General features: G+C 40.9%; 3 protein-coding genes across 5 annotated transcripts in view; 2 read left to right on the plus strand and 1 right to left on the minus strand.

Annotated features, from left to right (window-relative positions):
- The window catches only part of lmx1al (LIM homeobox transcription factor 1, alpha-like), a 17,250-nt gene extending 4,929 nt beyond the window's left edge, over window positions 1-12,321 (plus strand). For both annotated transcript variants that reach the window (XM_008329604.3, XM_008329606.3), the window contains exons 4-9: window positions 8,200-8,432; window positions 8,651-8,814; window positions 8,939-9,016; window positions 9,108-9,231; window positions 9,311-9,466; window positions 10,337-12,321. In XM_008329604.3, coding sequence (XP_008327826.1) covers window positions 8,200-8,432; window positions 8,651-8,814; window positions 8,939-9,016; window positions 9,108-9,231; window positions 9,311-9,466; window positions 10,337-10,494 — 913 coding nt within the window. In that variant the 3' untranslated portion in view covers window positions 10,495-12,321. The remainder of the gene's footprint in view (window positions 1-8,199; window positions 8,433-8,650; window positions 8,815-8,938; window positions 9,017-9,107; window positions 9,232-9,310; window positions 9,467-10,336) is intronic.
- chchd5 (coiled-coil-helix-coiled-coil-helix domain containing 5) lies at window positions 12,097-14,279 on the minus strand. The gene is made up of 4 exons (XM_008329603.3): window positions 14,167-14,279; window positions 13,164-13,304; window positions 12,909-13,060; window positions 12,097-12,362 (listed from the first exon to the last, which is right to left on the minus strand). Coding segments are annotated over exons 1-4 (309 nt in total). The 5' UTR covers window positions 14,169-14,279; the 3' UTR covers window positions 12,097-12,348.
- A 320-nt stretch (window positions 14,280-14,599) lies between these two features.
- Window positions 14,600-21,929, plus strand: atp13a1 (ATPase 13A1). Of its 2 annotated transcripts, XM_008329602.3 has the most exons (25): window positions 14,600-15,104; window positions 15,586-15,675; window positions 15,845-16,093; window positions 16,172-16,327; window positions 16,437-16,506; window positions 16,590-16,696; window positions 16,779-16,908; window positions 17,025-17,080; window positions 17,172-17,298; window positions 17,448-17,585; window positions 17,676-17,796; window positions 17,948-18,105; window positions 18,401-18,576; window positions 18,647-18,757; window positions 18,846-18,971; window positions 19,054-19,162; window positions 19,259-19,452; window positions 19,609-19,705; window positions 19,789-19,970; window positions 20,182-20,296; window positions 20,378-20,574; window positions 20,661-20,803; window positions 20,878-20,989; window positions 21,075-21,218; window positions 21,323-21,929. In XM_008329602.3, the coding sequence occupies exons 1-25, from the start codon at window positions 14,751-14,753 to the stop codon at window positions 21,431-21,433; spliced, it is 3,573 nt and encodes a 1,190-aa protein (XP_008327824.1). In that variant the 5' UTR covers window positions 14,600-14,750; the 3' UTR covers window positions 21,434-21,929. The 2 variants fall into 2 exon arrangements, with proteins under 2 accessions (XP_008327824.1, XP_024919934.1); XM_025064166.1 differs by lacking the exon at window positions 14,600-15,104 and having other exon boundaries at window positions 15,921-16,093.
- Window positions 21,930-21,956: the final 27 nt, after the last annotated feature.

A 21,956-nucleotide genomic window follows, 5' to 3' on the forward strand; every position in this document is an offset into this window, starting at 1 on the left:
TCTTTTTTTCCCCTGCATCCTTCCCACCAGTCCCTTCCCCCCCCCCCCCCCTCCCCACCACAGCAGGTGTGTGCTTTGTGACACATTAACATTTTTAAGAATTTAGGAATGTGCATAAGAATTTTAGGGGAATTTACGCAATCTTTTTCCCCATAAGCCCCTTCTCCTGACTTGGTGGAGTTGTAGTTCTATGGTGGAGTGTTTTTTACATATTAGGCCACAGGAAATATTAGACATTAATTATTGATTGTTTTGACGAAATAGTTCGGTGGTGGGAAATGATCTCGCTGGCGTTCAGATCATATTTTCAGTCCATCATTTGTTTTAAGTTCCATCACCGTGCTCATGGGGAAAACAGACCTTTTTTTTTTCATGAATATAAGCAGTCACACTGTGCAGTGGTGCGTCTGTATTGGTTAAATTATTTTATTTTATAGGGTGTAAAAAAATTAAATAAATGTATGTATATATTCTTAAATTCAAATGAGAAAACAAATCAAATTACCTCGGCGACCCATCCCCCAGCCTGATTCATTTACACAGTCAACTGCCTTCCAGGCAAAAGTTTTTCAGGCCATCATTTGCATAAGAAATGTTTTTTAATGACATTTTGCTGCAAAACGATTCAAAAGTGGCTTCTTTAAGGTTAAAGAAAAACAATAGTTCACTTCAAACCTTCAGACCGAAAAAGGCTCAGATCTGATTTACATTCCTGTTTGTTCCCCATATGTTTGAGAAATAAATTAACACACGGTTATTTCTTTTTTTATCTTCATATAAAAGATGAGGTATACCTTGGGTTTTTCTGTTTCCCTGGTCTCAATCTGTTATGGAAATGAGGGGATTTAGACACAATAAACTCAAGTGCGTCTCGTGGATTTCTTCTTTCTCTCCTAAAACCTCGAGAAATTCTGTGGAATTCCATCCAGTTATTAAACAGATGTTTGGAATAAGGCCCCTCGACTTTCAGCCACTTTTCGAAATTCACTCATATCGTCAGCAGAATGATGATATCCTCCACAGTAGGAAAAGTAATGCTGAGTCTCTAGCTGTGTATAAATACAGTGTGTTTTTGAAAAATAATGGTATACCTTTAAAAAATAAATATACAATAGCAATTAAAATCAAAAACTTCCATAAATCTTTCTTCATCGGATGAAAAAAGAAAAGACTTTCTTCACTGGCAATTCATATTATATATAAATGATTTAATTAAATTTCCCTTTTTTTTATTTTGATGATTCATTTCATGGTTGACTAGACTTTGTCAATAGTAGACTATCCAGACTGCTGATAGGCCGGTTGAACATATGTCCATAATGTCCACAAAACCGTGGCTGCAGATGTTGCTTTTTACTTTTAGCTGATAACAATAAACTGACCTTTTATTCCCCCAAACGGTCAGAAATATGGATGTAACTGACCTCAGAACACGATCAGTGGTCCAGCAGACCATAACAGAAGAGAACAGATGACAGAATAGTCCCTCCTTCCTGTAACTGCTTTCATTTTCTAAATCCCTGTTTCCCGCCCTTGGCCTCTACGCCAAAAACATTCTCCTGGTCGCCTGGATCTTGTTACGTCACTCTTCACCTCTGTTCTACCATTTTTTGGAAATAGCAGGCTGGTTTTTAAATGTAATAACATTGTGGGGAGAGGGGGTTATTTGTTTTTTAAATTGGTGGCCCCATAGTGCAGTGGTTACCACACCTGTCTTAAAAGCAGAGAGCAGAAAGTCCTGGGATTAAAATTCCCCATTGTGGGATGAATAAGGGATTTAATTATTATTAATATTAAATTTAATTAAGTTTTTTTTTAGGTAATTTGCTTTTTATATACAAGTTCATTTAAATGACCACACAGTTTTAATATTTATTGTAATTTTTACCTTTTGTGTTCCATTCCCTCTCGACCTCATTGTTAAGTTGGAATGTGTCAGGAAAGAAATCTGATGTAAAAAAAAAAACGGAACCAAATCACTGGTTGACTACTACGGCAACGTGATTAATGACATTTTTATACGTGAAGCAACGTTTGTGGAAATGGTGTTTGTAAAAAAAGCATTTGTTAATTAGAAACAGCCTACACTTTACATGGGAACTGTGTCGTACACCAGCCTTAACCAGCACTTCTGCGTTTTGGTGAGAAGGCCAGTGCTCCTGGAGAACAGTGTTGAGCCGACACAGGTTGGAGGGTAGTCAGCCTGTGTGGAGCCTGTGAACTCTCTTGTATACCTTCTAAAGTCGGCTTCAGCTCTGTGAAAGGCAGGTCACCAGGGTGGATTTTCACTAAACCCTGGGTTTATTACCTCACTCCGTGGGGTGGAGGTTACTGAGACAACATCTTTAGGTTTGCAGACGCTCACGTTGCAGTCTGACGGAGGAGGACTCCACCATCGCGGTTATGCAATTCCCTTTCTGCTAACTGGGTAACTGGTGTGAGGCTGCGGCCTGACAGATCTCTCTTACAGGTCACGGTGCATTCACAGAGGTGAACTTTGAGTCTTGTTATGTCAGACATCTCACAGAAACTCCAATTTTCAACCCTGCTCTGCCTTTTATACCTCCACCCAGCTACCGCCTCTCCATCAGCTGCCTCGTTCATCACTGTCTGCTTTGTAATAATATTTCTCTATTCTAAACCTAATTTCCGTCTCATTGAGATTGATAGCAGCGATGACACCAAACTGTTTATCTCCCCCCTTCTACCCCTTGTTTTCTCTTAATCACCCCCCCACCCCATTTCTTGGCACCTCTTTGTGTCTCTAGATGTTAGTGGGAGGAGGACATGGTGGGGAGGCTAATTGGGTATCGTGCTAATTACCCACCATTCTGGGGCTGTCCTGTGATGACAGGTCTGACGCTGGGCTGCAGGGAAATGCTATTAGAGAGAATTATGCAATGACATGTCAGTAAGACAATGAAGCCCTAATCCTATTAACTAGCACTTGAACTCTAAGTCATAAATCTCTGCTATATTAAACAATTACATCTGGTAGATGCATTTAAAATAAAATAAAAATATCACAATCTGCAGTGGTTTTTAGCCGAAATGCTAGAAAACATTAATCCTGTTCTTTTCTGCTTCATTTTCATAGGGGTCAGGTGTTGTACAATCAATGAATGAATTACAGCAGTGGTTACACTATCTTCTAACATGGAACTTTTTTGGCCGTAAAAGCTTTAACTCCAACATTATAAATAATCACATTCATCAGACAACTGTTCTCTTATTTCTTTTCCAACATCACCAACACTCGTCCTATGGTACATACTGTGTATGAAGTCAATGCAGTCAATACACATGCCCTGCAACTTAACACACTCCGGCTTCACCTTGGATTTAGCCAAACCTGCCGCTCAGTAGATGATGGTTGGAGAGAGAGAGAGAGAGAGAGAGAGAGAGACGGATGTGGAAGTTCTGTGGAAGTCCAAGGGCTGGACAGATACGGTGGATTTGAAGTGACGTGAAAGGGTGAAGCAGCAGTAATGTGTCCACCTGTATGTGTGTGTATGTGTATTTTGATCCGACACTCGACAAGAATGTGGTGTAAGGGTAGAATGAGTGTACCCCAAAATCTTCCATTAGGGTATTGGGGTAATATTGCCACTGTTTTTGCATAATGTGAGATGAGACCCCATCATCTTTCCTCCCCCACAACAATTTTATAACAGACAGCTAATAAATGTTTCATGGCAGAACAAGCTGCTCGCCTCGGCTTTATTAAATCTGAGATAATAAAAGCAGAGAGTGAGAGGGAAAAAGAGAGAGAATAGGGGGTCGCACCAGAGAGAGAGGTAGAGATAGGGAGATCGGCATAGACTTTTCTCAAATCGACCGGCTGTATCTCCTGTTTCTGGGGCAACGGGTCCCGCTGTCCCCCGTCGCCCCCCCTCTCCCCACTGCTTCCCGCTCCACCAGAGACAGACAGGAAATGAGAAACGGGCAGACAGGATATTGCGTTCTGGTGGCCTGGGGATTAACTGTGTTATCTAAACTAACACACACACCGACCAACACACACACACACACACGCACACATGCCCACTCACGCACTCACAAGCACAAACACACATCCACGGCCCCAACACATAACATTCATTCTCAGCAGCATCAGGTGTAGACACACGCACACACTCACAGTCTCACGCCACACGGACCGTGAAGATCACGCAGGTTTTTAGCTGCTACTTTCCACAGCACATTACACTGAGTCTTCAATATTACCGTCTTCGGAGCTGCACTCATGTAGAGTTGCTGTTATTACAAGTTGTGAGCGATTTACGGCGAGAGTCACAACATGAAACTGTATAACTGTGAGAGCGGCGCGGTGTTTGTGCGGAGAGGGCCTCAGCGGATGTGTGTGTGTCCCACAGGCTCACAAACATTACCACGGTTTTGATGATTTCAAATTCAAAAGGCCATCCTTTGAGTGACAGACTATTTGTGTTTATGATGTTAAACTATTGATGCATGGATGGACACGGGACACACATGACAGCATCTGTCAGTGTTTTATTGATGTTTGTAGTCGGGCACCTTATCACTGTTTACACAAACTGTGCATATTTATTTGTGTGTGTGTGTGGGTGCGCATGTGTGTGTGCCTGTGTGAGTGAGGGAGTGAGTGAGTGAGTGAGTGAGGGAGTGAGTGTGTGAGTGAGTGAATTGTGGCAGGAGGGGTAGCAAGTATTGTAGGGAATGCTGGGAGATTTTAATAACACAGAAGCAGTGCAGGGAGATTTAATAAAAGGAGATGATGTGATTACTGAACCCTGGCTCTGAGCCATTTTGCTTCACAGAGCAATATCCGCCAAAGCGTGTGCGCACACACGCGCACGCACGCACACACACATACACACACCTCATATCAGAGAAGTAGAGAATGAAACTTTAAAGTAAGGTTGTAGAATATCATTCTTCTATCTATTATCACATTACTATTTGCGTGATTATTTTTTTTTTTACCTTTATTATCACAGAATGTCTAAACACCCATTTTTGTAACACACCTCGGTCATTTTAAAAACATTAGGTCTTTGGGGGTTGACAATCATGGATACTATATTGTACTACATGCTGGAAGAAAGGGATAAACTGTGTGATCTCTGATGAACCGTGGTTCTAGGAGGAGGAGGAGGAGGAGGAGAAGGAGGAGGAGGAGGAGGAGGAGGAGGAGGTCTAAATCTGTCCAAATTGGGTCGTTTGGGCCCCAGACAGTAAAGCTGTAAGGTGGCAGGCAACTGTTGTCATTCTGAGACATCCATATTTATAGAATGATTGTGTTACGGCCCAGACAGTGTTGTGCTTGTCAAAGCTCACAGGCAAAACAATGCCACATGACACAGCTTAGGAAGTTGAGTGAGGTTCTGTCATTCTGTTTGTACAAACAGGATCTGCAAAAAAAAAAAAAACAAGCAGGCAAAAGCTAATTATGAAATCACAATGTTCGTACCTTTCTCTGCTCCTATGCATTAGATCTTATAATCACTGAATGTGTCATTAGATACTCTGTCCCAACAAAAAAAACAAAGCACAGGAGAATTTTGGCCATGATGTTGGGGACATGACCATAACTGATCAGTAATGCATGTAATGCAGTGTGATCTTCGTAAAAGATGACTTCTTCTTTCAGCACGACATTGATCTTTAGCTTAATGTCATGAAAACAAATCCAGAGGGGAAACCATGTGGTGAGACGATGTAAAAGCCTAATTTAGCCACCACATATCAACGTATGTCACAAACATCTACTATATACAGTATCACTATAGGTTATAATAGACCGAAGCAGCAGAATAATAGCCAGAAAATATATTCTACATATTTAATTCAATTTACATATTTTGGAGCGATGTCTGAAGGTTTGCGAATGCACTTTTGAGGGTGGGGGGGCTTGACATGGGAAAATTTGGGAGGCCCTGGTTTAGGTCAGTGGTTCCTAAACTTGAGTTTAATGCCTCCCTGTTGCAGATAGGACTCCAGTCTTACATCAGTGCAATTTCTCCGCTGTGGTACAAAGAAGAATATATTGACATTAAAATGAATTTACCTTGCTGTATCCCCCTCCCCCTCAATAGCTCGGAGTTGGGCCCCCTATTTCAAGAATCACTGCTGTGGTCCCTGCATTATTCTCTGCAGCTTTGTGTATTTTTGCACACATGTATACATATTTTTTGTCTTTAACAGCTGTCCCTTAGCCACACATGAAGTTACTCTGTTTTCCTTAAAAGAAGTTGCAAAATTGACTAGTTTTTCTGCTGCTTCTGTTAAACTTCCATGCCCGCACTGATTTATTGGAAGCTACACTCTGGTCAGGGCCAGTGTGAATGATACTTCTATTAGAGGGATTAGACTGATCTACTTACAGACCCCCCTCTGAGGCAGTTACCCCAAGTTGCCTTCAATTGCCATGTTGAGTAAATTCCTACCGTGCTGTGTACACCCTGATTAGGGAGTGTGGGACTTAACCACCAATATCATCGGTCTTATGCAAGCAGTCCTGTGACAATTCTGTAGTGCTCAGGAACAAAATACACAAGCATTTTGTTCACAGGCATTTAAGATGTTGAGGCCTATGTTTGGAGGCTGCACACAGCAGGTGGATAATCATTTTCATTTGTTGAATTTGTGTAACCTTTTAAATAATATTATCACCTAGTTTGTCTGGAGACATTTTGGAGGACTGTCTTTGTAAGACAAAGTTTCTGTTGGACGAATAGTTGGGTATAATCTGGTCCCAAGAGGTTCCTGTCAGAATGCATCTGTGTAAAGATGCTAATGGGCACACTTTTGTGTTTGTGTTATATGTTATGTTAGCGACACTGTCATTTGGGGAATTTCGGGAGCGTTTGGCAGATGGATTGAGAAAGATTAGCCATAGCAGCTGTGTTTGGGACAGAATCACAGATTAGGAGCACTAATGTGCAGACCTGGCTCCTTCTTTACACCCCAGATTTAGGCAGCAACACCTTCCTATCACTCAGTCAGGGAGCTTCAACACTTCTGTGTCCGTCCCTTCCTCCACCTGCCCGTCCTCATCCCTCTCCGCTCCTTAACCCCCAACGTCCCCCACTTTTCCCTTTTTATCAGGTGTGTTTTTTATGTTCTCTTTTATACATCCATGACATGACTACCTGGTTAAACCTCCCACTGTTGCATGTTTTTTTTCTTTTGCACCTCTTTGCTTTTAGATTGCGATGTAACGTAAAAAAAAATGACGAAAAAAATAGATGTTTAAATAAAGTTCAATAATAAATATCCAACTAGCTCTACATAAGCTGTGAGAAGATGGTTGCAAGTGTCTGTGTGCACGCCTGGGTGTGCATGTGTCTATAGTTGTGTGTATTTATGTGTTTTAGTGTGCATAGGAGGAGAGAGATTAACCCCATGCTATCCCCAATCCCTGGTTATGAGTTTACAGCGTCTGTCTGGCCATCGCACTGTTTAAACAACAATCTAATTAATCCTGTCTTTATTAGTTTCAGTGAACTGGGGAGGCAGGCTGGGAGGGCATGAGGGAGAATTGGGAATGCTGGCAGAACATACTGGGAGGGGGCAAAAGCAAGAGTGGGGATTTGAGAGGAATTTAATGGCAGGAGCTTAGGTCTTGTGAAGGGAAAAGGGATGTGACGAGGAGACGTAGGAGACAAACCCAGGGCTTATACCATCTCGCAGGAGGAGAGACGCAGGAACAAAAGCAGGAAAATGGTAGAATTGGACCAGTGAAATAATCCACATTAAGCTTTATTCATATTGTTAAATTAGTCTTTTAGATTGTAGGTGGGAGGTCAAAAGACAGAAGTTGACCCTATCATTTGCACCCAACATCCAAGGAGACAAAACCAGGGAAAACCTCTGTCTGGTTAGCTACCTGATCACAGGCTAACTACTGCCACCTACTGCCACAAGGGATGCAGTATAACACAATATAAAATGCAGTCTACTGTAATTTCTTCCAACAGATGTTTACCTTGTTGCTCTGTGAATTGGGTATTGTTTATACGACCTTTAATTAAAAGACTGTGCTAATCACTAGCACCATTAGAGCTAATTATGAATGTGTTACAGCCCCTTGTCACTGCCTCCATCTTTAATTACTCTTTTTTTTATTTCTGCTCTCCTTAACATTTTTAGTGCCGTGTTTTACTGTTTATACAAAGGTCCTTCACATCTGACTCCCTTCTGTGTGTTCTTAAGGCTCTTTGTGCGGAAGTGCAGTGCCTGTCTGCAGGGGATCGGACGTTCGGAGTTGATCATGCGCGTGTTGGGCCAGGTGTACCACCTGGGCTGCTTTAGCTGCTGTGAGTGTGAACGCCGGCTGCAGAGAGGTGATGAGTTTGTGCTGAAAGAGGGCCAGCTGCTCTGTCGCATGGACTATGAGAAGGAGAGAGAAATGTTGGCTGCGATCAGCCCTACACCGACAGAGTCAGGTATGAACCATGGTTAGGCTATTTGACACGACACAACAATCAACACATAAACTTTGTTTTTGTCAACTTTGTTTTCAAATTATATAGGTATATTTCTATATTACATCTCTGAGTACATTACAGTATATTTCTTTTTAGAGGAAGAGACCTGGACTGTATACGAAGTATATTGTCACATGTCCTGGTCCAAATGTATGTTGTCTGTCAACTTCTGTCAGTGAAAAGTGAGGACGAGGATGGCGGAGGTGGCTCTGGTGGAGGAAAAGGGTGCGATGAAGGCAAAGAACATAAGCGTTCCAAGCGACCACGCACCATCTTGACCACGCAGCAGCGTCGAGCTTTCAAGGCCTCCTTTGAAGTTTCTGCTAAACCTTGCCGCAAGGTGAGAGGAGCAAATTCTGTCACGCAAATGCACAATGTGCAGTAAAAAAAATCGTCATCAAGTTGGGGATCAACATATGTTGCATTCTAATATTGTTGAATGAAAAACAAAATGTCTCTTGTAGGTAAGAGAGACACTGGCTGCTGAAACTGGACTGACCGTACGTGTTGTACAAGTGTGGTTTCAAAACCAAAGAGCAAAAGTGAGACTGTGCTTTCTTTCTATAATTTGTAGACATTTTCTTTATGTCACATATCGGCAAAGAGATAATTCATGTGGTTTTTGAACTCAAGATGAAGAAGATTGCTCGCCGACAGCAGCAACAGCAGCAGCAACAACAGCAGGAGCAAGAGCAGCTGGGAGGAGCCAGGAGAGGACAGAGTAGAGGGGGTCGTCAGAGCAATGACGACAGTGAGGGTACATGTCTAATACACTATATGTAATTATCAAAATGGGTAAAACAAGTAAAAAAAAATAGCACGGTATTTTCTCACAGATGGATCCAGTACTCATGCCATGGATGGAATACTGGGATATCCCACTCTGCCACGTCAACAACTGCTGGCCCTGGACCCTAATATCTATGGAGGAGAGCCATTTAGACATGGACTTACACCACCTCAACTAAGCAGTGAACAGATTCATTCCTATGGTAAGACATAAGCTGGACATGTGGCATTAACATTTCGCCATCTACGCAACCCTCCAAATTATCTAAACTAGGATTTAAAAATGTTGCAACGATGGAAAATTGAAATATGAGAAATATGCACAACAACAAATAAGCCATCAGTAAGATACAGCTACAGAGACAGGTAACTTTGGCATTGGTATAATTTGAAATTAATAGTTAATAATTAATTTGAACTAGATGACCATCATACTTAATCTTAAGGCATTTTAAAGGCCTTAAAATATGGTCTGACTACATCTGAAAGGAAAAACTGTTGCTGGACCCAATGGTATCCCTATGAGGCAGCCAGGGGCAACCGCAGACATCCTTTAAAAAAATGCTGGCCATTCCACTGGCCACCCCAGGGCCTTTTCCCCTTTTTTGTCCCCCGACATCCAACTGATATGTTGGCAATAAAAACGGAATATTTTCTTTTTAATAAAAACAAGCCAAAGACATCGCCTGGAATACTTATCTCAATACTATGTATTTATTTGATAGGTCCATAGACGGACAGGAAAGAGACAGAACCTGGGTAACTAAAAGGCAGGGATCTAACATAAAAAAAGATCACAGGCCAAATTCAAGCAAATAGGTTGAATAAATATATTATTCAGCAAATTAAATAATTATTTTGTGCTACAATCAAACATTTGTTTTTCACTGATGTCCTCAGTGGTAAGAAGGCTTATTCCTCAATAACAATCGAGTCGTAAGGTAACAGCCAAGTAGTTTAAGGTGCCATTTCTTCCTGTACTGTTGTGGGTAAAAATTAAACACACTTGTTTGTCCTTGTACTTAAGAAAGACAGCTCTTCATTTGTGTGCACTGTTAATCTTTTCACTGCAGACTCAGAGACAGTTTTCCACGACCTCGACAGCGACGGTAGCCTCAGTCACCTTGGCGACTGCCTCCTAGCGGCAGGAGATGGGGGTCTACTTGCAGGGCGAGTGGGAAACCCCATTGACCGTCTCTACTCAATGCAGAACTCCTACTTCACCTCCTGACACTTATAAACTCTCACCCATTCCACCCGATCCACCTTTCACCTCAGAGATGCAGCTAATGGAGCCAGTCCATCAACATGCCTGTGGGACCACTCTATAGGGAACAGCTCTCACACAAACTAGTTGCTCAGCTCATCTCCTACCGTTGTTTCTAGACAACAATCACATGCTGGAATAACAGACACTGCACATGTCCAAGATATGTTTAGGATCTTGATTTCCCTTGTGGTATTTATGTGACGTTTAAGGAAACTCATTTCACGGCACCTCCAACGAAACATAAATCACCATGAACGTGGGCTGTTGATGTTCACTTCAGCAACTTCAAACTATTTAGGAGTCTTTGCAGGTCTAAAGAGCAGCTAAGGTAATACATTTGATTTGCATGTTGTAATATTTCATTTTAACTAGGCTTGTGACTAATAATTAATTAGTGGCTTACAAATATGCTCACAGGATAGTGTGCATGTTTGTTTAGCCTGAGTGAAGATTCAGGATTCTGGATAGGACTTAAACCAAACTTTTATTTAAAATGCTAGGTTGTAATGAGGAAAAACACCATGATGTAAAAACTACAAATTATTTTGAGAGCTTAATGTGGAAACAGGGTCGAATAATTTATTATTGTTGATTTCACTTGCCCCATTTTTTTTTATTGTGTAATCACTAAGACGCAGAGCAGCAAATAACCAATAGATCGTATGATTCCCTAATGTAAGGAGACCGGGAACATGATGTATTCCAAATGTAAATGTCTAACGGTATTAGAGTTAATTGTTGTAGTCACTTCTGTAACAATTACCTTCCCGAAACACTGCAAATTAGATGTGGTTAGGTATATTTAGATATTTTGTACATTTTTCTGTGCTAAGCAGCAAGTATTTAAGCAGTAGCATGATACATATGTCAGAAAATAGTTGTAAGGAAATAGTGTCAAACTCGAGGCCAAGAAAGCAGTAGTGGGACTCACAAAAAACCTCACAATACAGTAAAGGAGAGGAGAGTCAAACTAACTTCATTCCGATGCCTCTGATTGACTACAGCTTTTGGCATAACTTAGTGACATTGTTTGACTCTGGCCACAGACTCATGCTGCTTTTATAGTCATATTTCTGTGAATGTAACTTATTTGTGTGGTATTAGGCGAGTTCCTGTTTTATTTTAACATTCAGTGACTGCCGGGTGATGTGTTTTGAATGTAATGTTGCTGTATCTTCAATACAATCTGCAGTTTCATCTTGACTTGAGAGTTTATTTTATGGTACATGACGAATCCCCAATTCATGTGAAACAAATGAATGTTTCCCATCTCCATGCTTTAATAATTTACCCAGATGAAAAAAACCTGTTCTGCTTCGTGGTCACAGAGCGTTTGACTCAACATCCTCCCCCTGTTTCTTGCAGTGAAGCTGCTGATTACAGGTCGACAGTCTACTCCTCCTTTTTCCATTTTACCCAGACTCCCTTTTTTCAGTTATTGAATCGGCTGAAGCGTTTGTGTAGGAGTGTCAACATTCCAGCTTAATTTTTGACTCAGCCCAGGAGAACATGAAACGGAGAACAGAGGCAACCTCAAAACAAGAGAGGACCATGCCATATGAGTCAAGTGTGATGTACATTTTAATTCAACTGGATAAAAAAAAAAGGTAAAATTTAAAAGAAAGAAAGAAAGTGATGTCACGTTAAGACGGGTCAACTGTTGATTTCACATTGATCATACATTTTTGCAGAAGTAAAAGGATAAGGTATATATTATGTATTCTGTCGGGTCGCTGAGAATAACATTGCTGCAGCGTAGATCTAGTCGTCCAGTCGTCGCTGTGTGTTGAAAAATTGAATGCTGCCGTCCTAATACTACGACGATTGGTCTGGAGGTTTTCAGGAAAGAAAATTATTTTTTGTTAGTTTTAAAAGTAATAACATTAGAACATGTTTCAGTGCCATTATCTGACATTTAATTAAAAAAACTCAAAATGTTTGACACATCCAAGTTCCCAAGATGTTCAAGTTTCCTAAAACCATGTAACAACTGTACATAGAAGGTACAATGTAAAATTTGGATGAAAACATTGAATACATCATTTCTACTGTCAGGGAGCATACAAGTACCTAATAGTATTCATGGTACAAATTATTACCAGCAAAATTTAACTATTTGTTGTTATATTTACAACAGTTGTGGATGTTCTCTCTTGAGTATTTAAATGTTCCATAGATAATTCAAGGTTTAAAACGTTCTCCTACAGGATGTAAAATACAACAAATTACATCAATGTAGGACATAGCCAATTCTACCCAAAAGAACTTTGAGGCCAGTAAGAAGAATGAGAAACAAAACAGTTTTTTTTTTAATCAATATATTTTTTAGCTCTTTATAATAGAGTAGTGCAAAATTATTTGCAGCAGGGGCTTACCCACGCTACTGAGGTCCACTGTCTCTGCACAGCCAAGGAAGCGATCCACATGTGGTGAGCAGGAGGCAGGCTTATCCTGGTTATCTCTCAGGCAGCGCTCAAACGCCACAAACTCCTTTGAGCAGTCTTGTCTGATCTTCTGAATCACTGGGCTTTAACAACAAAACGCACAGGATTAGATGTCACCTAACTTTGTCAACAGGAATACAAAAGGAGACAGGGCCACATGAACTGACATGACTGTTTTTGTCTTACTGGGAAGACGTGCACTGTGCGACCTTCATCTTTAGCTCATGACAGGTTTGCTGCCATGTTGATGGGTTGAAGGCCACACATGACCCATACTCCTCCATTTCCTTACGACAGTACTTTGTCGTAATATCCAATGCAGCCTGCCTAAAATATGACAAATAAGCGTGTGTAATGTAAGTGACTATTGAGCCATCAATTGCAGGTATAATCGATATTATGTTAGTATTTTATATAGCCTATAGGTCGTATGTTTACAAAATTGATAAAACATACGATTGTTGAACCTGAGTGGCAAAGTAAAGCAAAAAAGGGGGGCTTAAATGACCCGGCTTGAGTTGGGAAGAAATAACTATGAATAATTACATCGACCTATTCCTCGTCAACATTTGTCTTTCCAGTATAGAATTTACACAGCAAGTTATAGGGTTTTTAAACAATTAAATTTGTTAATGCATTTTTTAAAATTACAATCCCATTATGCAGTATATCCTACTAGTAAACGTTCATTAAGACTCAAGGATAAAGTTGATGTTATGGCTGGCTCCTACTATAACCACTAAGCACCTACTAACATTTATAGTTGTAAAAATGATGGGAAAAAATACCCTAAACTTTTGATACACATACCCTATATTCCTGATGCAAATATTCTCAAAAATGCATTTAATATAAAAAATTATAAATGTAGACATTAGAGTAGTATTTAAGGCACGTCTTTCTCATTTGAGTTGCAATACCACCACCTGCTGGCTCTGTTTTACACAACAAGCAACTCGACCAAGACGTGCCTGTAAAGCTTCAGCTAGCTTCAGCTAATGAGAATGTGAAATACATAGAAAATACATACAAAAGTCAGCAACCCCACAGATGCACACACCTTCGTCAAACTTAAACATTAAATATGGTCTATAGTGGGGTCATATTAAAGAGCGGTGTCTTAATTTAGTTGACACAATCCACTAAGACTATTGAAGGGCCGTGATATAGGCAAAATTAAAAAGCTTACATCGTGCTCTCGTAAGGTTGTCCCACACCTGGAGGCTGAAGAATGAAGGTTGTAATGTTATCCAACTCGATGGTCAAAGCCACTGTCCTGCACGTGCAGCCATGTCTGTCCTCGTAAACCTACCATGCGTACGGCAAGTACTATTTGTTATCCTATTGGAGAAACTTGATAAATCACGTGATATGGCTCTTTTATACAATTGGTTCTAAAATGTGTCAATCTAACAGTCTGACCGCGCCTTTATAATGACGACAACGTTATTAAAGAAATAGTACCTTAATTTCCAAATGTAGTTATGGAGCAAAAGTCAGTAAATTATCGTTGTGATAAAATGTAAGGATGAAGAAAACAAAAAAGCAAATTAGCTGTGATTTATGAAAGACAATATTATGTTTTAATTTTCGCGGCTCAACAATGACGTGTCTCTACGTATTTACGTATGCGGAAGCTCCGGCCCGAGCGATCCAGGGAAACGGGCTCTAAAGGCTGGACGGAGCACTGTTGTGTGTATAATCGCATTTTACCGGTTATAGCACGACCGAGCCGTGGTAGCTAGAGCGGATCAGAGCAATTAACATAACACAATGAACAACACCAGTAAAGAGGCGGGGACGACTGGAAATAGCATCCTAGGACCGGGTGAGATGCAAATGGCTCCCTCACTGAACCACAAGCAGCATGATAGCGGCACCGGTGACGAGTTGGTGAGCACAGTGACGCTTTACAGGCGCAGGCCTCGGCTGCTACACGGCACCATCCTCCCGTTTCTGGCAGTTTTTTACCCGTGCTGGCTGTACGTGTGGCTAGGAGTATATGGTGCACCCGAGTATCCCGAGGCAGGCCTCCTGGCGTTAGCTGCTATCGGGATTGCGCACGTCCTCACAGCTCTTTCTGGTTATTGGTCCGTGCACGCGCACTGTTGGCTGACTTGTTCAAAGGTAAATATGAAAAAATACACGTTAACATGTATATAGTTTTTGTAACAATCTTAGCAACGCAACATGTTTAACAAAACTCAGAAACTATCTGTTATTATTCCCGATTGATAATTTGTACATTGTGTTTAAATTTAATAAAAATCTATGTAAACAAGTTTAATGAGACCAGCCTTTACCCTCGAAACAGCATCAATTTTTCAAGGTACATTGACTGACCTAATTTAAAGCGGAACGTGGCAGGTGGATAGTTATACGAATCTTGGAGAATTTATCAGTGTTTACGAGGATTTGGTTCATGTCATCCTGGACCTGCTGAGTGATGTTGAGATTAGGGCTTTGTGGTTGCAAAACATTTTAGGTATTTAAAATACATTATGTCCAGCATGCTACATTTGAAAAGGAAAAGGCTACAGTCATACATATCTATGCTAAAAATAACATTGACAGTTGCAGTGTGTGAATTTGTCACCTGTGCATACAGGAACCAGATCCAAACAAGGCTACACTGGCAAAGGTCATACCCACCCCCAACAATGGCTCTGCTGAGCTCGTGGCACTACAAAGGGACCAGGTCAGTCTTTGTATTTATTGTCAGTATGGGATTTATTGGCAAGACTTAAATCTATTTATAAAGTACCCCAATACTATTGTCTTCACTATTTGATATGACACTGTACTGTAATTGTTATTTATACAAATACAATCTTGTGAAATAAAGTAAATATTTGTTTTCCTAACAGGAGACACTGTCTTTTGAGTTTCAAAAGATCCGCTACATCTTTGACCACAAAGAAAAGAAATGTTTCCTTCCAATAGCATTCCCCATCAACCATCCAATGGGCTACTTCCAGTCTTGGCGGGGCTACCAAGATGAGGGGGACCTCAGAGCTGCAGAAAAATGCTATGGCACCAATCGGGCTGAGATGGTTGTGCCGGATTTTCTGGAGCTTTTCAAAGAAAGAGCCACAGCTCCCTTTTTTGTTTTCCAGGTCTGTGAATCTGTGTGATTTTTTAAAAAAATATGTTGTAACTGATTTTAACTATCACTGTCTTCTGTCACCCATCAGGTTTTCTGTGTTGGGCTGTGGTGTCTGGATGAATACTGGTACTACAGTGTTTTCACACTCTTCATGTTGGTAGCATTTGAGGCCTCTCTTGTTCAGCAGCAAATGAGGAATATGTCTGAAATAAGACGGATGGGAAACAAACCCTACATGATTCAGGTAGATGTGACTAATTTACTACCTTAAAATTATAAAAAAAAAGGTTCCTTAGACTCTTGACTGAAAAGTTTGCATTACATTTTCCGTATATTTTTTTATGAACTGCCAGGTGTATCGTAACAGGAAGTGGAGGCCTGTTTCAAGTGACGAGCTGGTCCCCGGTGACATTGTTTCAATAGGTAAATATTCCGCCAGTGTTTGATTTTCACATCATATCCGTGACGTTGTCAAATGTAGTGTATGTGTACGCTCTCCTACATAGGTAGATCTCCTCAGGACAACTTGGTGCCCTGTGACGTGCTGCTGCTCAGGGGTCGCTGTATTGTAGATGAGGCGATGTTGACTGGAGAGTCTGTGCCACAGATGAAGGTTGGAAATAAAGAAGATTATGAAATGTACTCTGATAATTGCAAACCTCTTTGCAATATATACAATTATATGTGTTGTTTAGGAGCCAATCGAGGACCTAGACTCAGAGCAGGTCCTGGACTTGCAGCTAGACTCACGACTTCATGTAATCTCTGGTGGGACCAAAGTAGTCCAACATAGCCCTCCGTTAAAAGCTAGCGCTGGTCTTAAACGTAAGTACACTTACTTACCAAGGCTGTTACTACCTGATGTTGGTATAGTGAACTTATTATCCTTGACTTTGTCATTGAAGTGAGGTGAAAGTCTTCATTTTTGTCTCTTCATGCAGCTGTGGACAATGGCTGTGTAGCTTATGTTCTGAGAACAGGATTCTACACATCTCAGGTGAGAAAATTACCTATTTGTTTCACATTAAGGCACATGGAGTTTGATCTAAGAGAAAAGTACAAAATATTATTTTCAAATTTGACTTTAGGGTAAACTGTTGCGGACCATCCTGTTTGGGGTGAAGAGAGTGACGGCAAACAACCTGGAGACTTTTATCTTCATCCTTTTCCTCCTTGTGTTTGCTGTTGCTGCAGCTGTTTATGTTTGGGTTGAAGGTAAGATGATGAAGTGGAGTTTGCAGTGATTTTATTGTCATTTAACAAAGACATTATTCATATTTATAAGATCATCTCACAGTTTTAAGTAATGGAATAAATTATGCCTCATTCAGACCTCCTTTTTGCATTCTGTGTAACTCCCTCAGGAACCAAGGATCTCAGCCGGAACCGATACAAGCTGTTCCTGGAGTGCACACTAATTCTCACCTCTGTGGTTCCACCAGAACTCCCTATAGAGCTTTCTCTGGCCGTTAACACATCTCTTATTGCACTGGCTAAACTTTGTAAGCTGTTTTTATTTACTGACTTGGACAAAACAGAGATGCTCTAACAGCAGTAGTTAATTTGATTTTTTTTTGTCTGCTCTTGTACAGATGTGTTCTGCACAGAGCCCTTCAGAATACCATTTGCAGGGAAAGTGCAGGTTTGCTGTTTTGACAAAACTGGAACACTGACCAGTGACAGCCTTGTTGTACGGGGAGTAGCTGGCCTCAGGTAAATGTTGCCCATGACTTTCAGTTGAGTTTTTACTTAATATATAATACAATTATAAAACAACAAAATCATTATATTGTATGGTTCAGATGTTTGTGAATACCCTAAACATTTAAGTTTTAACTATGCATAAGTATTGTTTTTTTTAAAGGGGAGGAAAGGAGGTGATGCCAGTGTCTGAAATCCCAGTTGAGACGCATCGAGTGGTGGCCACCTGTCACTCACTAGTTACACTGGACGATGGACAGCTGGTTGGAGATCCACTGGAGAAAGCCATGCTGACCGCTGCTGACTGGACGCTGACTAAAGGTGAAAGGATAAAACTAAGAATACTTAATTAGAATACTTGGATGTCACCCTGGAACCCACTTAGCTCTACCACCTATATAACACTGCTGTCCTGAAAAACCCCAACTTTTAGAGTGTGGGTGACAGTACTAGTATCAGGGAGTATACAAAAGAAAGGTTTGGAATGAACGGTGTTCAAGACAATGCTTGATAATCCCTTTATAAGCTGTAGGTTCCAAATGTTTGGGGTTACTGATGGATTTCTGAAGTCATTTGCCTCAAGTCTTAATGCCTGAAAATTGCATCTACTTCACAGATGAAAAGGTTTTTCCACGTGGCATTAAAACCCAGGGCCTGAAAATCCACCAGCGATTCCATTTTGCGAGCGCTCTGAAAAGAATGTCTGTCCTGGCTTCCTACGAAAAAATGGGGTCAACTGAGCTTTGTTACGTCTCAGCTGTCAAAGGAGCTCCAGAGACACTCAGAGGAATGGTAAGTGTTTGCTGTTTTCTGTTTTAATCAACAGTGTGTAGGCACATTCTAATGTGACTGTGTTTTATAGTTTTCTGCATACCCAGAGAGTTACGACACAGTCCACAGGGAAATGTCTCGAGAAGGAGCTCGAGTTCTAGCTTTGGGCTACAAGGAGATGGGGCATCTCAGTCATCAGCAGGTCTCTATTTAATTTATTTTACTCTCTACTCTCAGTCGGAGTACAAATACATTTTAACCGAAAAAATGATTGTCTATGGATGACATAGGTTCGGGAGATAAGTCGTGATGCACTGGAGTGCAACCTGCAGTTTGCTGGGTTCATGGTTGTGTCCTGCCCACTCAAGAGTGACAGCAAGGCTGTCATCAAAGAAATCCAGGAAGCATCTCATCATGTAAGCAAGCTGACATACACACATCTTTAAGCAGCAACGTGGAAAAGTAATAGAGTCAAAATACGTTTACTTTTGCTTTCAGGTGGTTATGATTACAGGTGACAACCCTCTGACAGCTTGCCATGTAGCAAGAGAGCTCTACTTTATCCAGAAAGAACACACAGTTATCTTACAGCCAACCCCCGACCAAAGTGAGTCAAGATTGTTGTCGTTGTTGATTTTAAGATTGTTTTTTACCAAAAAAGAAAAGTGAAATATTGAGTGTCTGAAATTGTTTTCTTTTAAAGGTGATTGGCACTGGGAGTCCATAGATGGCAGTGTGCGTGTACCAGTGCCCCCTCCTTCCCTGTCTTCATTTGTGCAAGAGTTTGACTTGTGTGTAACAGGAGAGGGACTGGCCAGATTAAGCAGTAACCCTCTGCTACTCCACACCCTGTTGCCCCACATTCGAGTGTTTGCTCGAGTCAGTCCAAAACAAAAAGTAAGCCATAAAGTTACATTTGGGCACTCACAATTGTTTGCAATTATTTCATAAATGTGCAATATGTGGTACTTGCATGTCTGTGGAGTCACAGATCAGACAGATGGTGCACCAACAAAGTCATTAATGTAACTGATTGGTCTGTTGTGTTAAAAGGAATATGTGATCACAAGTCTAAAGGGGCTAGGCTACGTAACCCTGATGTGCGGTGATGGTACGAACGATGTTGGAGCACTCAAACACGCCCACGTAGGTAGGTTTTGTCAGCCACATAATCTTGCAGACATTGTTCTGTATGATCTTATAATAGGCACTAATAAACCTTTTCCCCCTCAGGTGTTGCTCTGTTAGCCAATGCACCAGAACGCATCCCTGAGAAAAAGAAACGTGTTAGAGAGAGGGATGGGCCAACAGAGTCTAGATCTTTACCTCTAGTAACACCTGGAGGGAAACTAAGCTCCAGAGCAGCCAAGCATAGGCTGATGGCCCAGAGGGAAGAGCAGCTTGCAGCACAAAAGGTGTGTGGATTTAAAATACTTCCACCAATTCCACAGTATTTTTGACAAAGGTTATCTTTGTTCTATTGTTTTCTTTATGGCTGCTTTTTCACAAGACGCCTGCAAACAAAAGAATGAATCATTTTTTGGAATAAGAGAATAAAATGTACCTCGTATTGATTAAGTCTGTTGTACCACACTGTTGTAAATGCCTGGAAATCTATTGTTACAGGAGAGGATCAGTCAGGTCCTACGGGAAATGGAAGAAGATCAGATGCAAGTAGTGAAGCTGGGAGACGCCTCAATTGCAGCTCCTTTTACCTCAAAGCTTTCTTCAATACAATGCAGTTAGTGATACACACTTTATTTCAGAATTTTGCTTCCTTGGTTGGCATAGACTATAAATATCACTTTCCATTTCTCTACAGTTTGCCATGTAATAAAGCAAGGCCGCTGCACTCTTGTGACAACGCTCCAGATGTTTAAAATCCTGGCTCTGAATGCCCTGGTTCTGGCCTACAGCCAGTCTGTACTCTACCTCGAGGGCGTCAAGTTCAGTGATTTCCAGGCAACCCTACAGGGCCTGCTGTTGGCTGGGTGCTTCCTCTTCATTTCTAGATCAAAAGTAAGAATTCATTAGTAATAGTTAGTAATTAGTCAATTTCTCTTTCAGACAGCTAAAAGCTTTTGTATGTGTTTGTGTGTTCGTAGCCACTGAAAACATTGTCAAGAGAGCGACCGTTGCCAAACATCTTCAACCTTTATACGGTGCTAACTGTGCTGTTGCAGTTTGCTGTTCACTTTTGTAGTCTGGTGTATCTTTACAAAGAGGCTCAAAGCAGAAGTCCACCCAGGTAATTTATGCAAGGACGCAAATGCTGATTGATTTATTACCAGTATTTTAATTACAGTTCTTTTGTTTTTACAGAGCGGAGCAGTTTGTTGACCTGTACAAAGAATTTGAGCCCAGTCTAATTAATAGCACAGTGTATATTATGTCTATGGCCATGCAGATGGCAACTTTTGCCATTAACTACAAGGTATTTAATCCCACTATTGTAATAGTACTGTATCTGAATTTATGATACTGTGATGGAAAAATGAAATGTCTTGTGTGTCTGATAGGGTCACCCTTTCATGGAGTCTCTCAGTGAGAACCGACCGCTACTGTGGAGCATTGCTTTGTCAGCCTTAGCAATTGTGGGACTTCTCACCGGCTCCTCGCCAGAATTTAATGAACAATTTGCTCTTGTAGATATTCCAACAGAGGTAAGTTCCACAGATTCACACACACCGTTCTGTTATTTACTCTTAATAATAATAAAAGAGACATTACATTTGAGTAACTCCTCTCCCCATTCACTTCCTTGCAGTTCAAAATGATCATAGCCCAGGTTCTGGTGGTGGACTTTGTTGCAGCTCTTCTGGTGGACCGTGTCCTGCAGTTCCTGCTCGGAAAAGGAACACTCAGGCTGCCCTCTTGAACTTAGTGCCAACAGCGAGTGCTGCCTTTACCAGTCCAATTGTAAAGGGAGAGAAAACCATGACTGTGGAAGACAAAACTGTTATAACACACGTATAACAGTTGAGATGTCATGGCCAGCAGTACTGTACACTCTGTGGATTCCTGCCCTCATTCCACTTCACACCTCTGTGAACACCTGTTTCTGTGTTGTTTTTTTGTTTTTGTTATTTATAACCTTTTTCCTTTCAAACCTCTTCATTTTTTTCTACATTTCTATTTTTTTCTCTATCTCTCTTGATCTGTCCTTCCGTGCTGCTACAAAAGGCCATGACGACAGCAGTATTGAGTGGAGTGTGAGACTGTGTGCCAGCCAGAGTAAAACACAGACACACCAATGGGCATTCTCTAAGAGAATTGCAGAAGTGTTTCTAAGTTGTTGTTTTTCTGCTTTCTCTCCCTAATTTTGTATAAAGTGAAAAATATCTCTAACAGACTGATAAAGACAATTACAAAAATATACTGTAATGAAGTGTTTTGTCAAG

Source organism: Cynoglossus semilaevis, chromosome 17, assembly GCF_000523025.1.
Source record: "Cynoglossus semilaevis isolate Cse_v1.0 chromosome 17, Cse_v1.0, whole genome shotgun sequence".
Taxonomy (NCBI): domain Eukaryota; kingdom Metazoa; phylum Chordata; class Actinopteri; order Pleuronectiformes; family Cynoglossidae; genus Cynoglossus; species Cynoglossus semilaevis.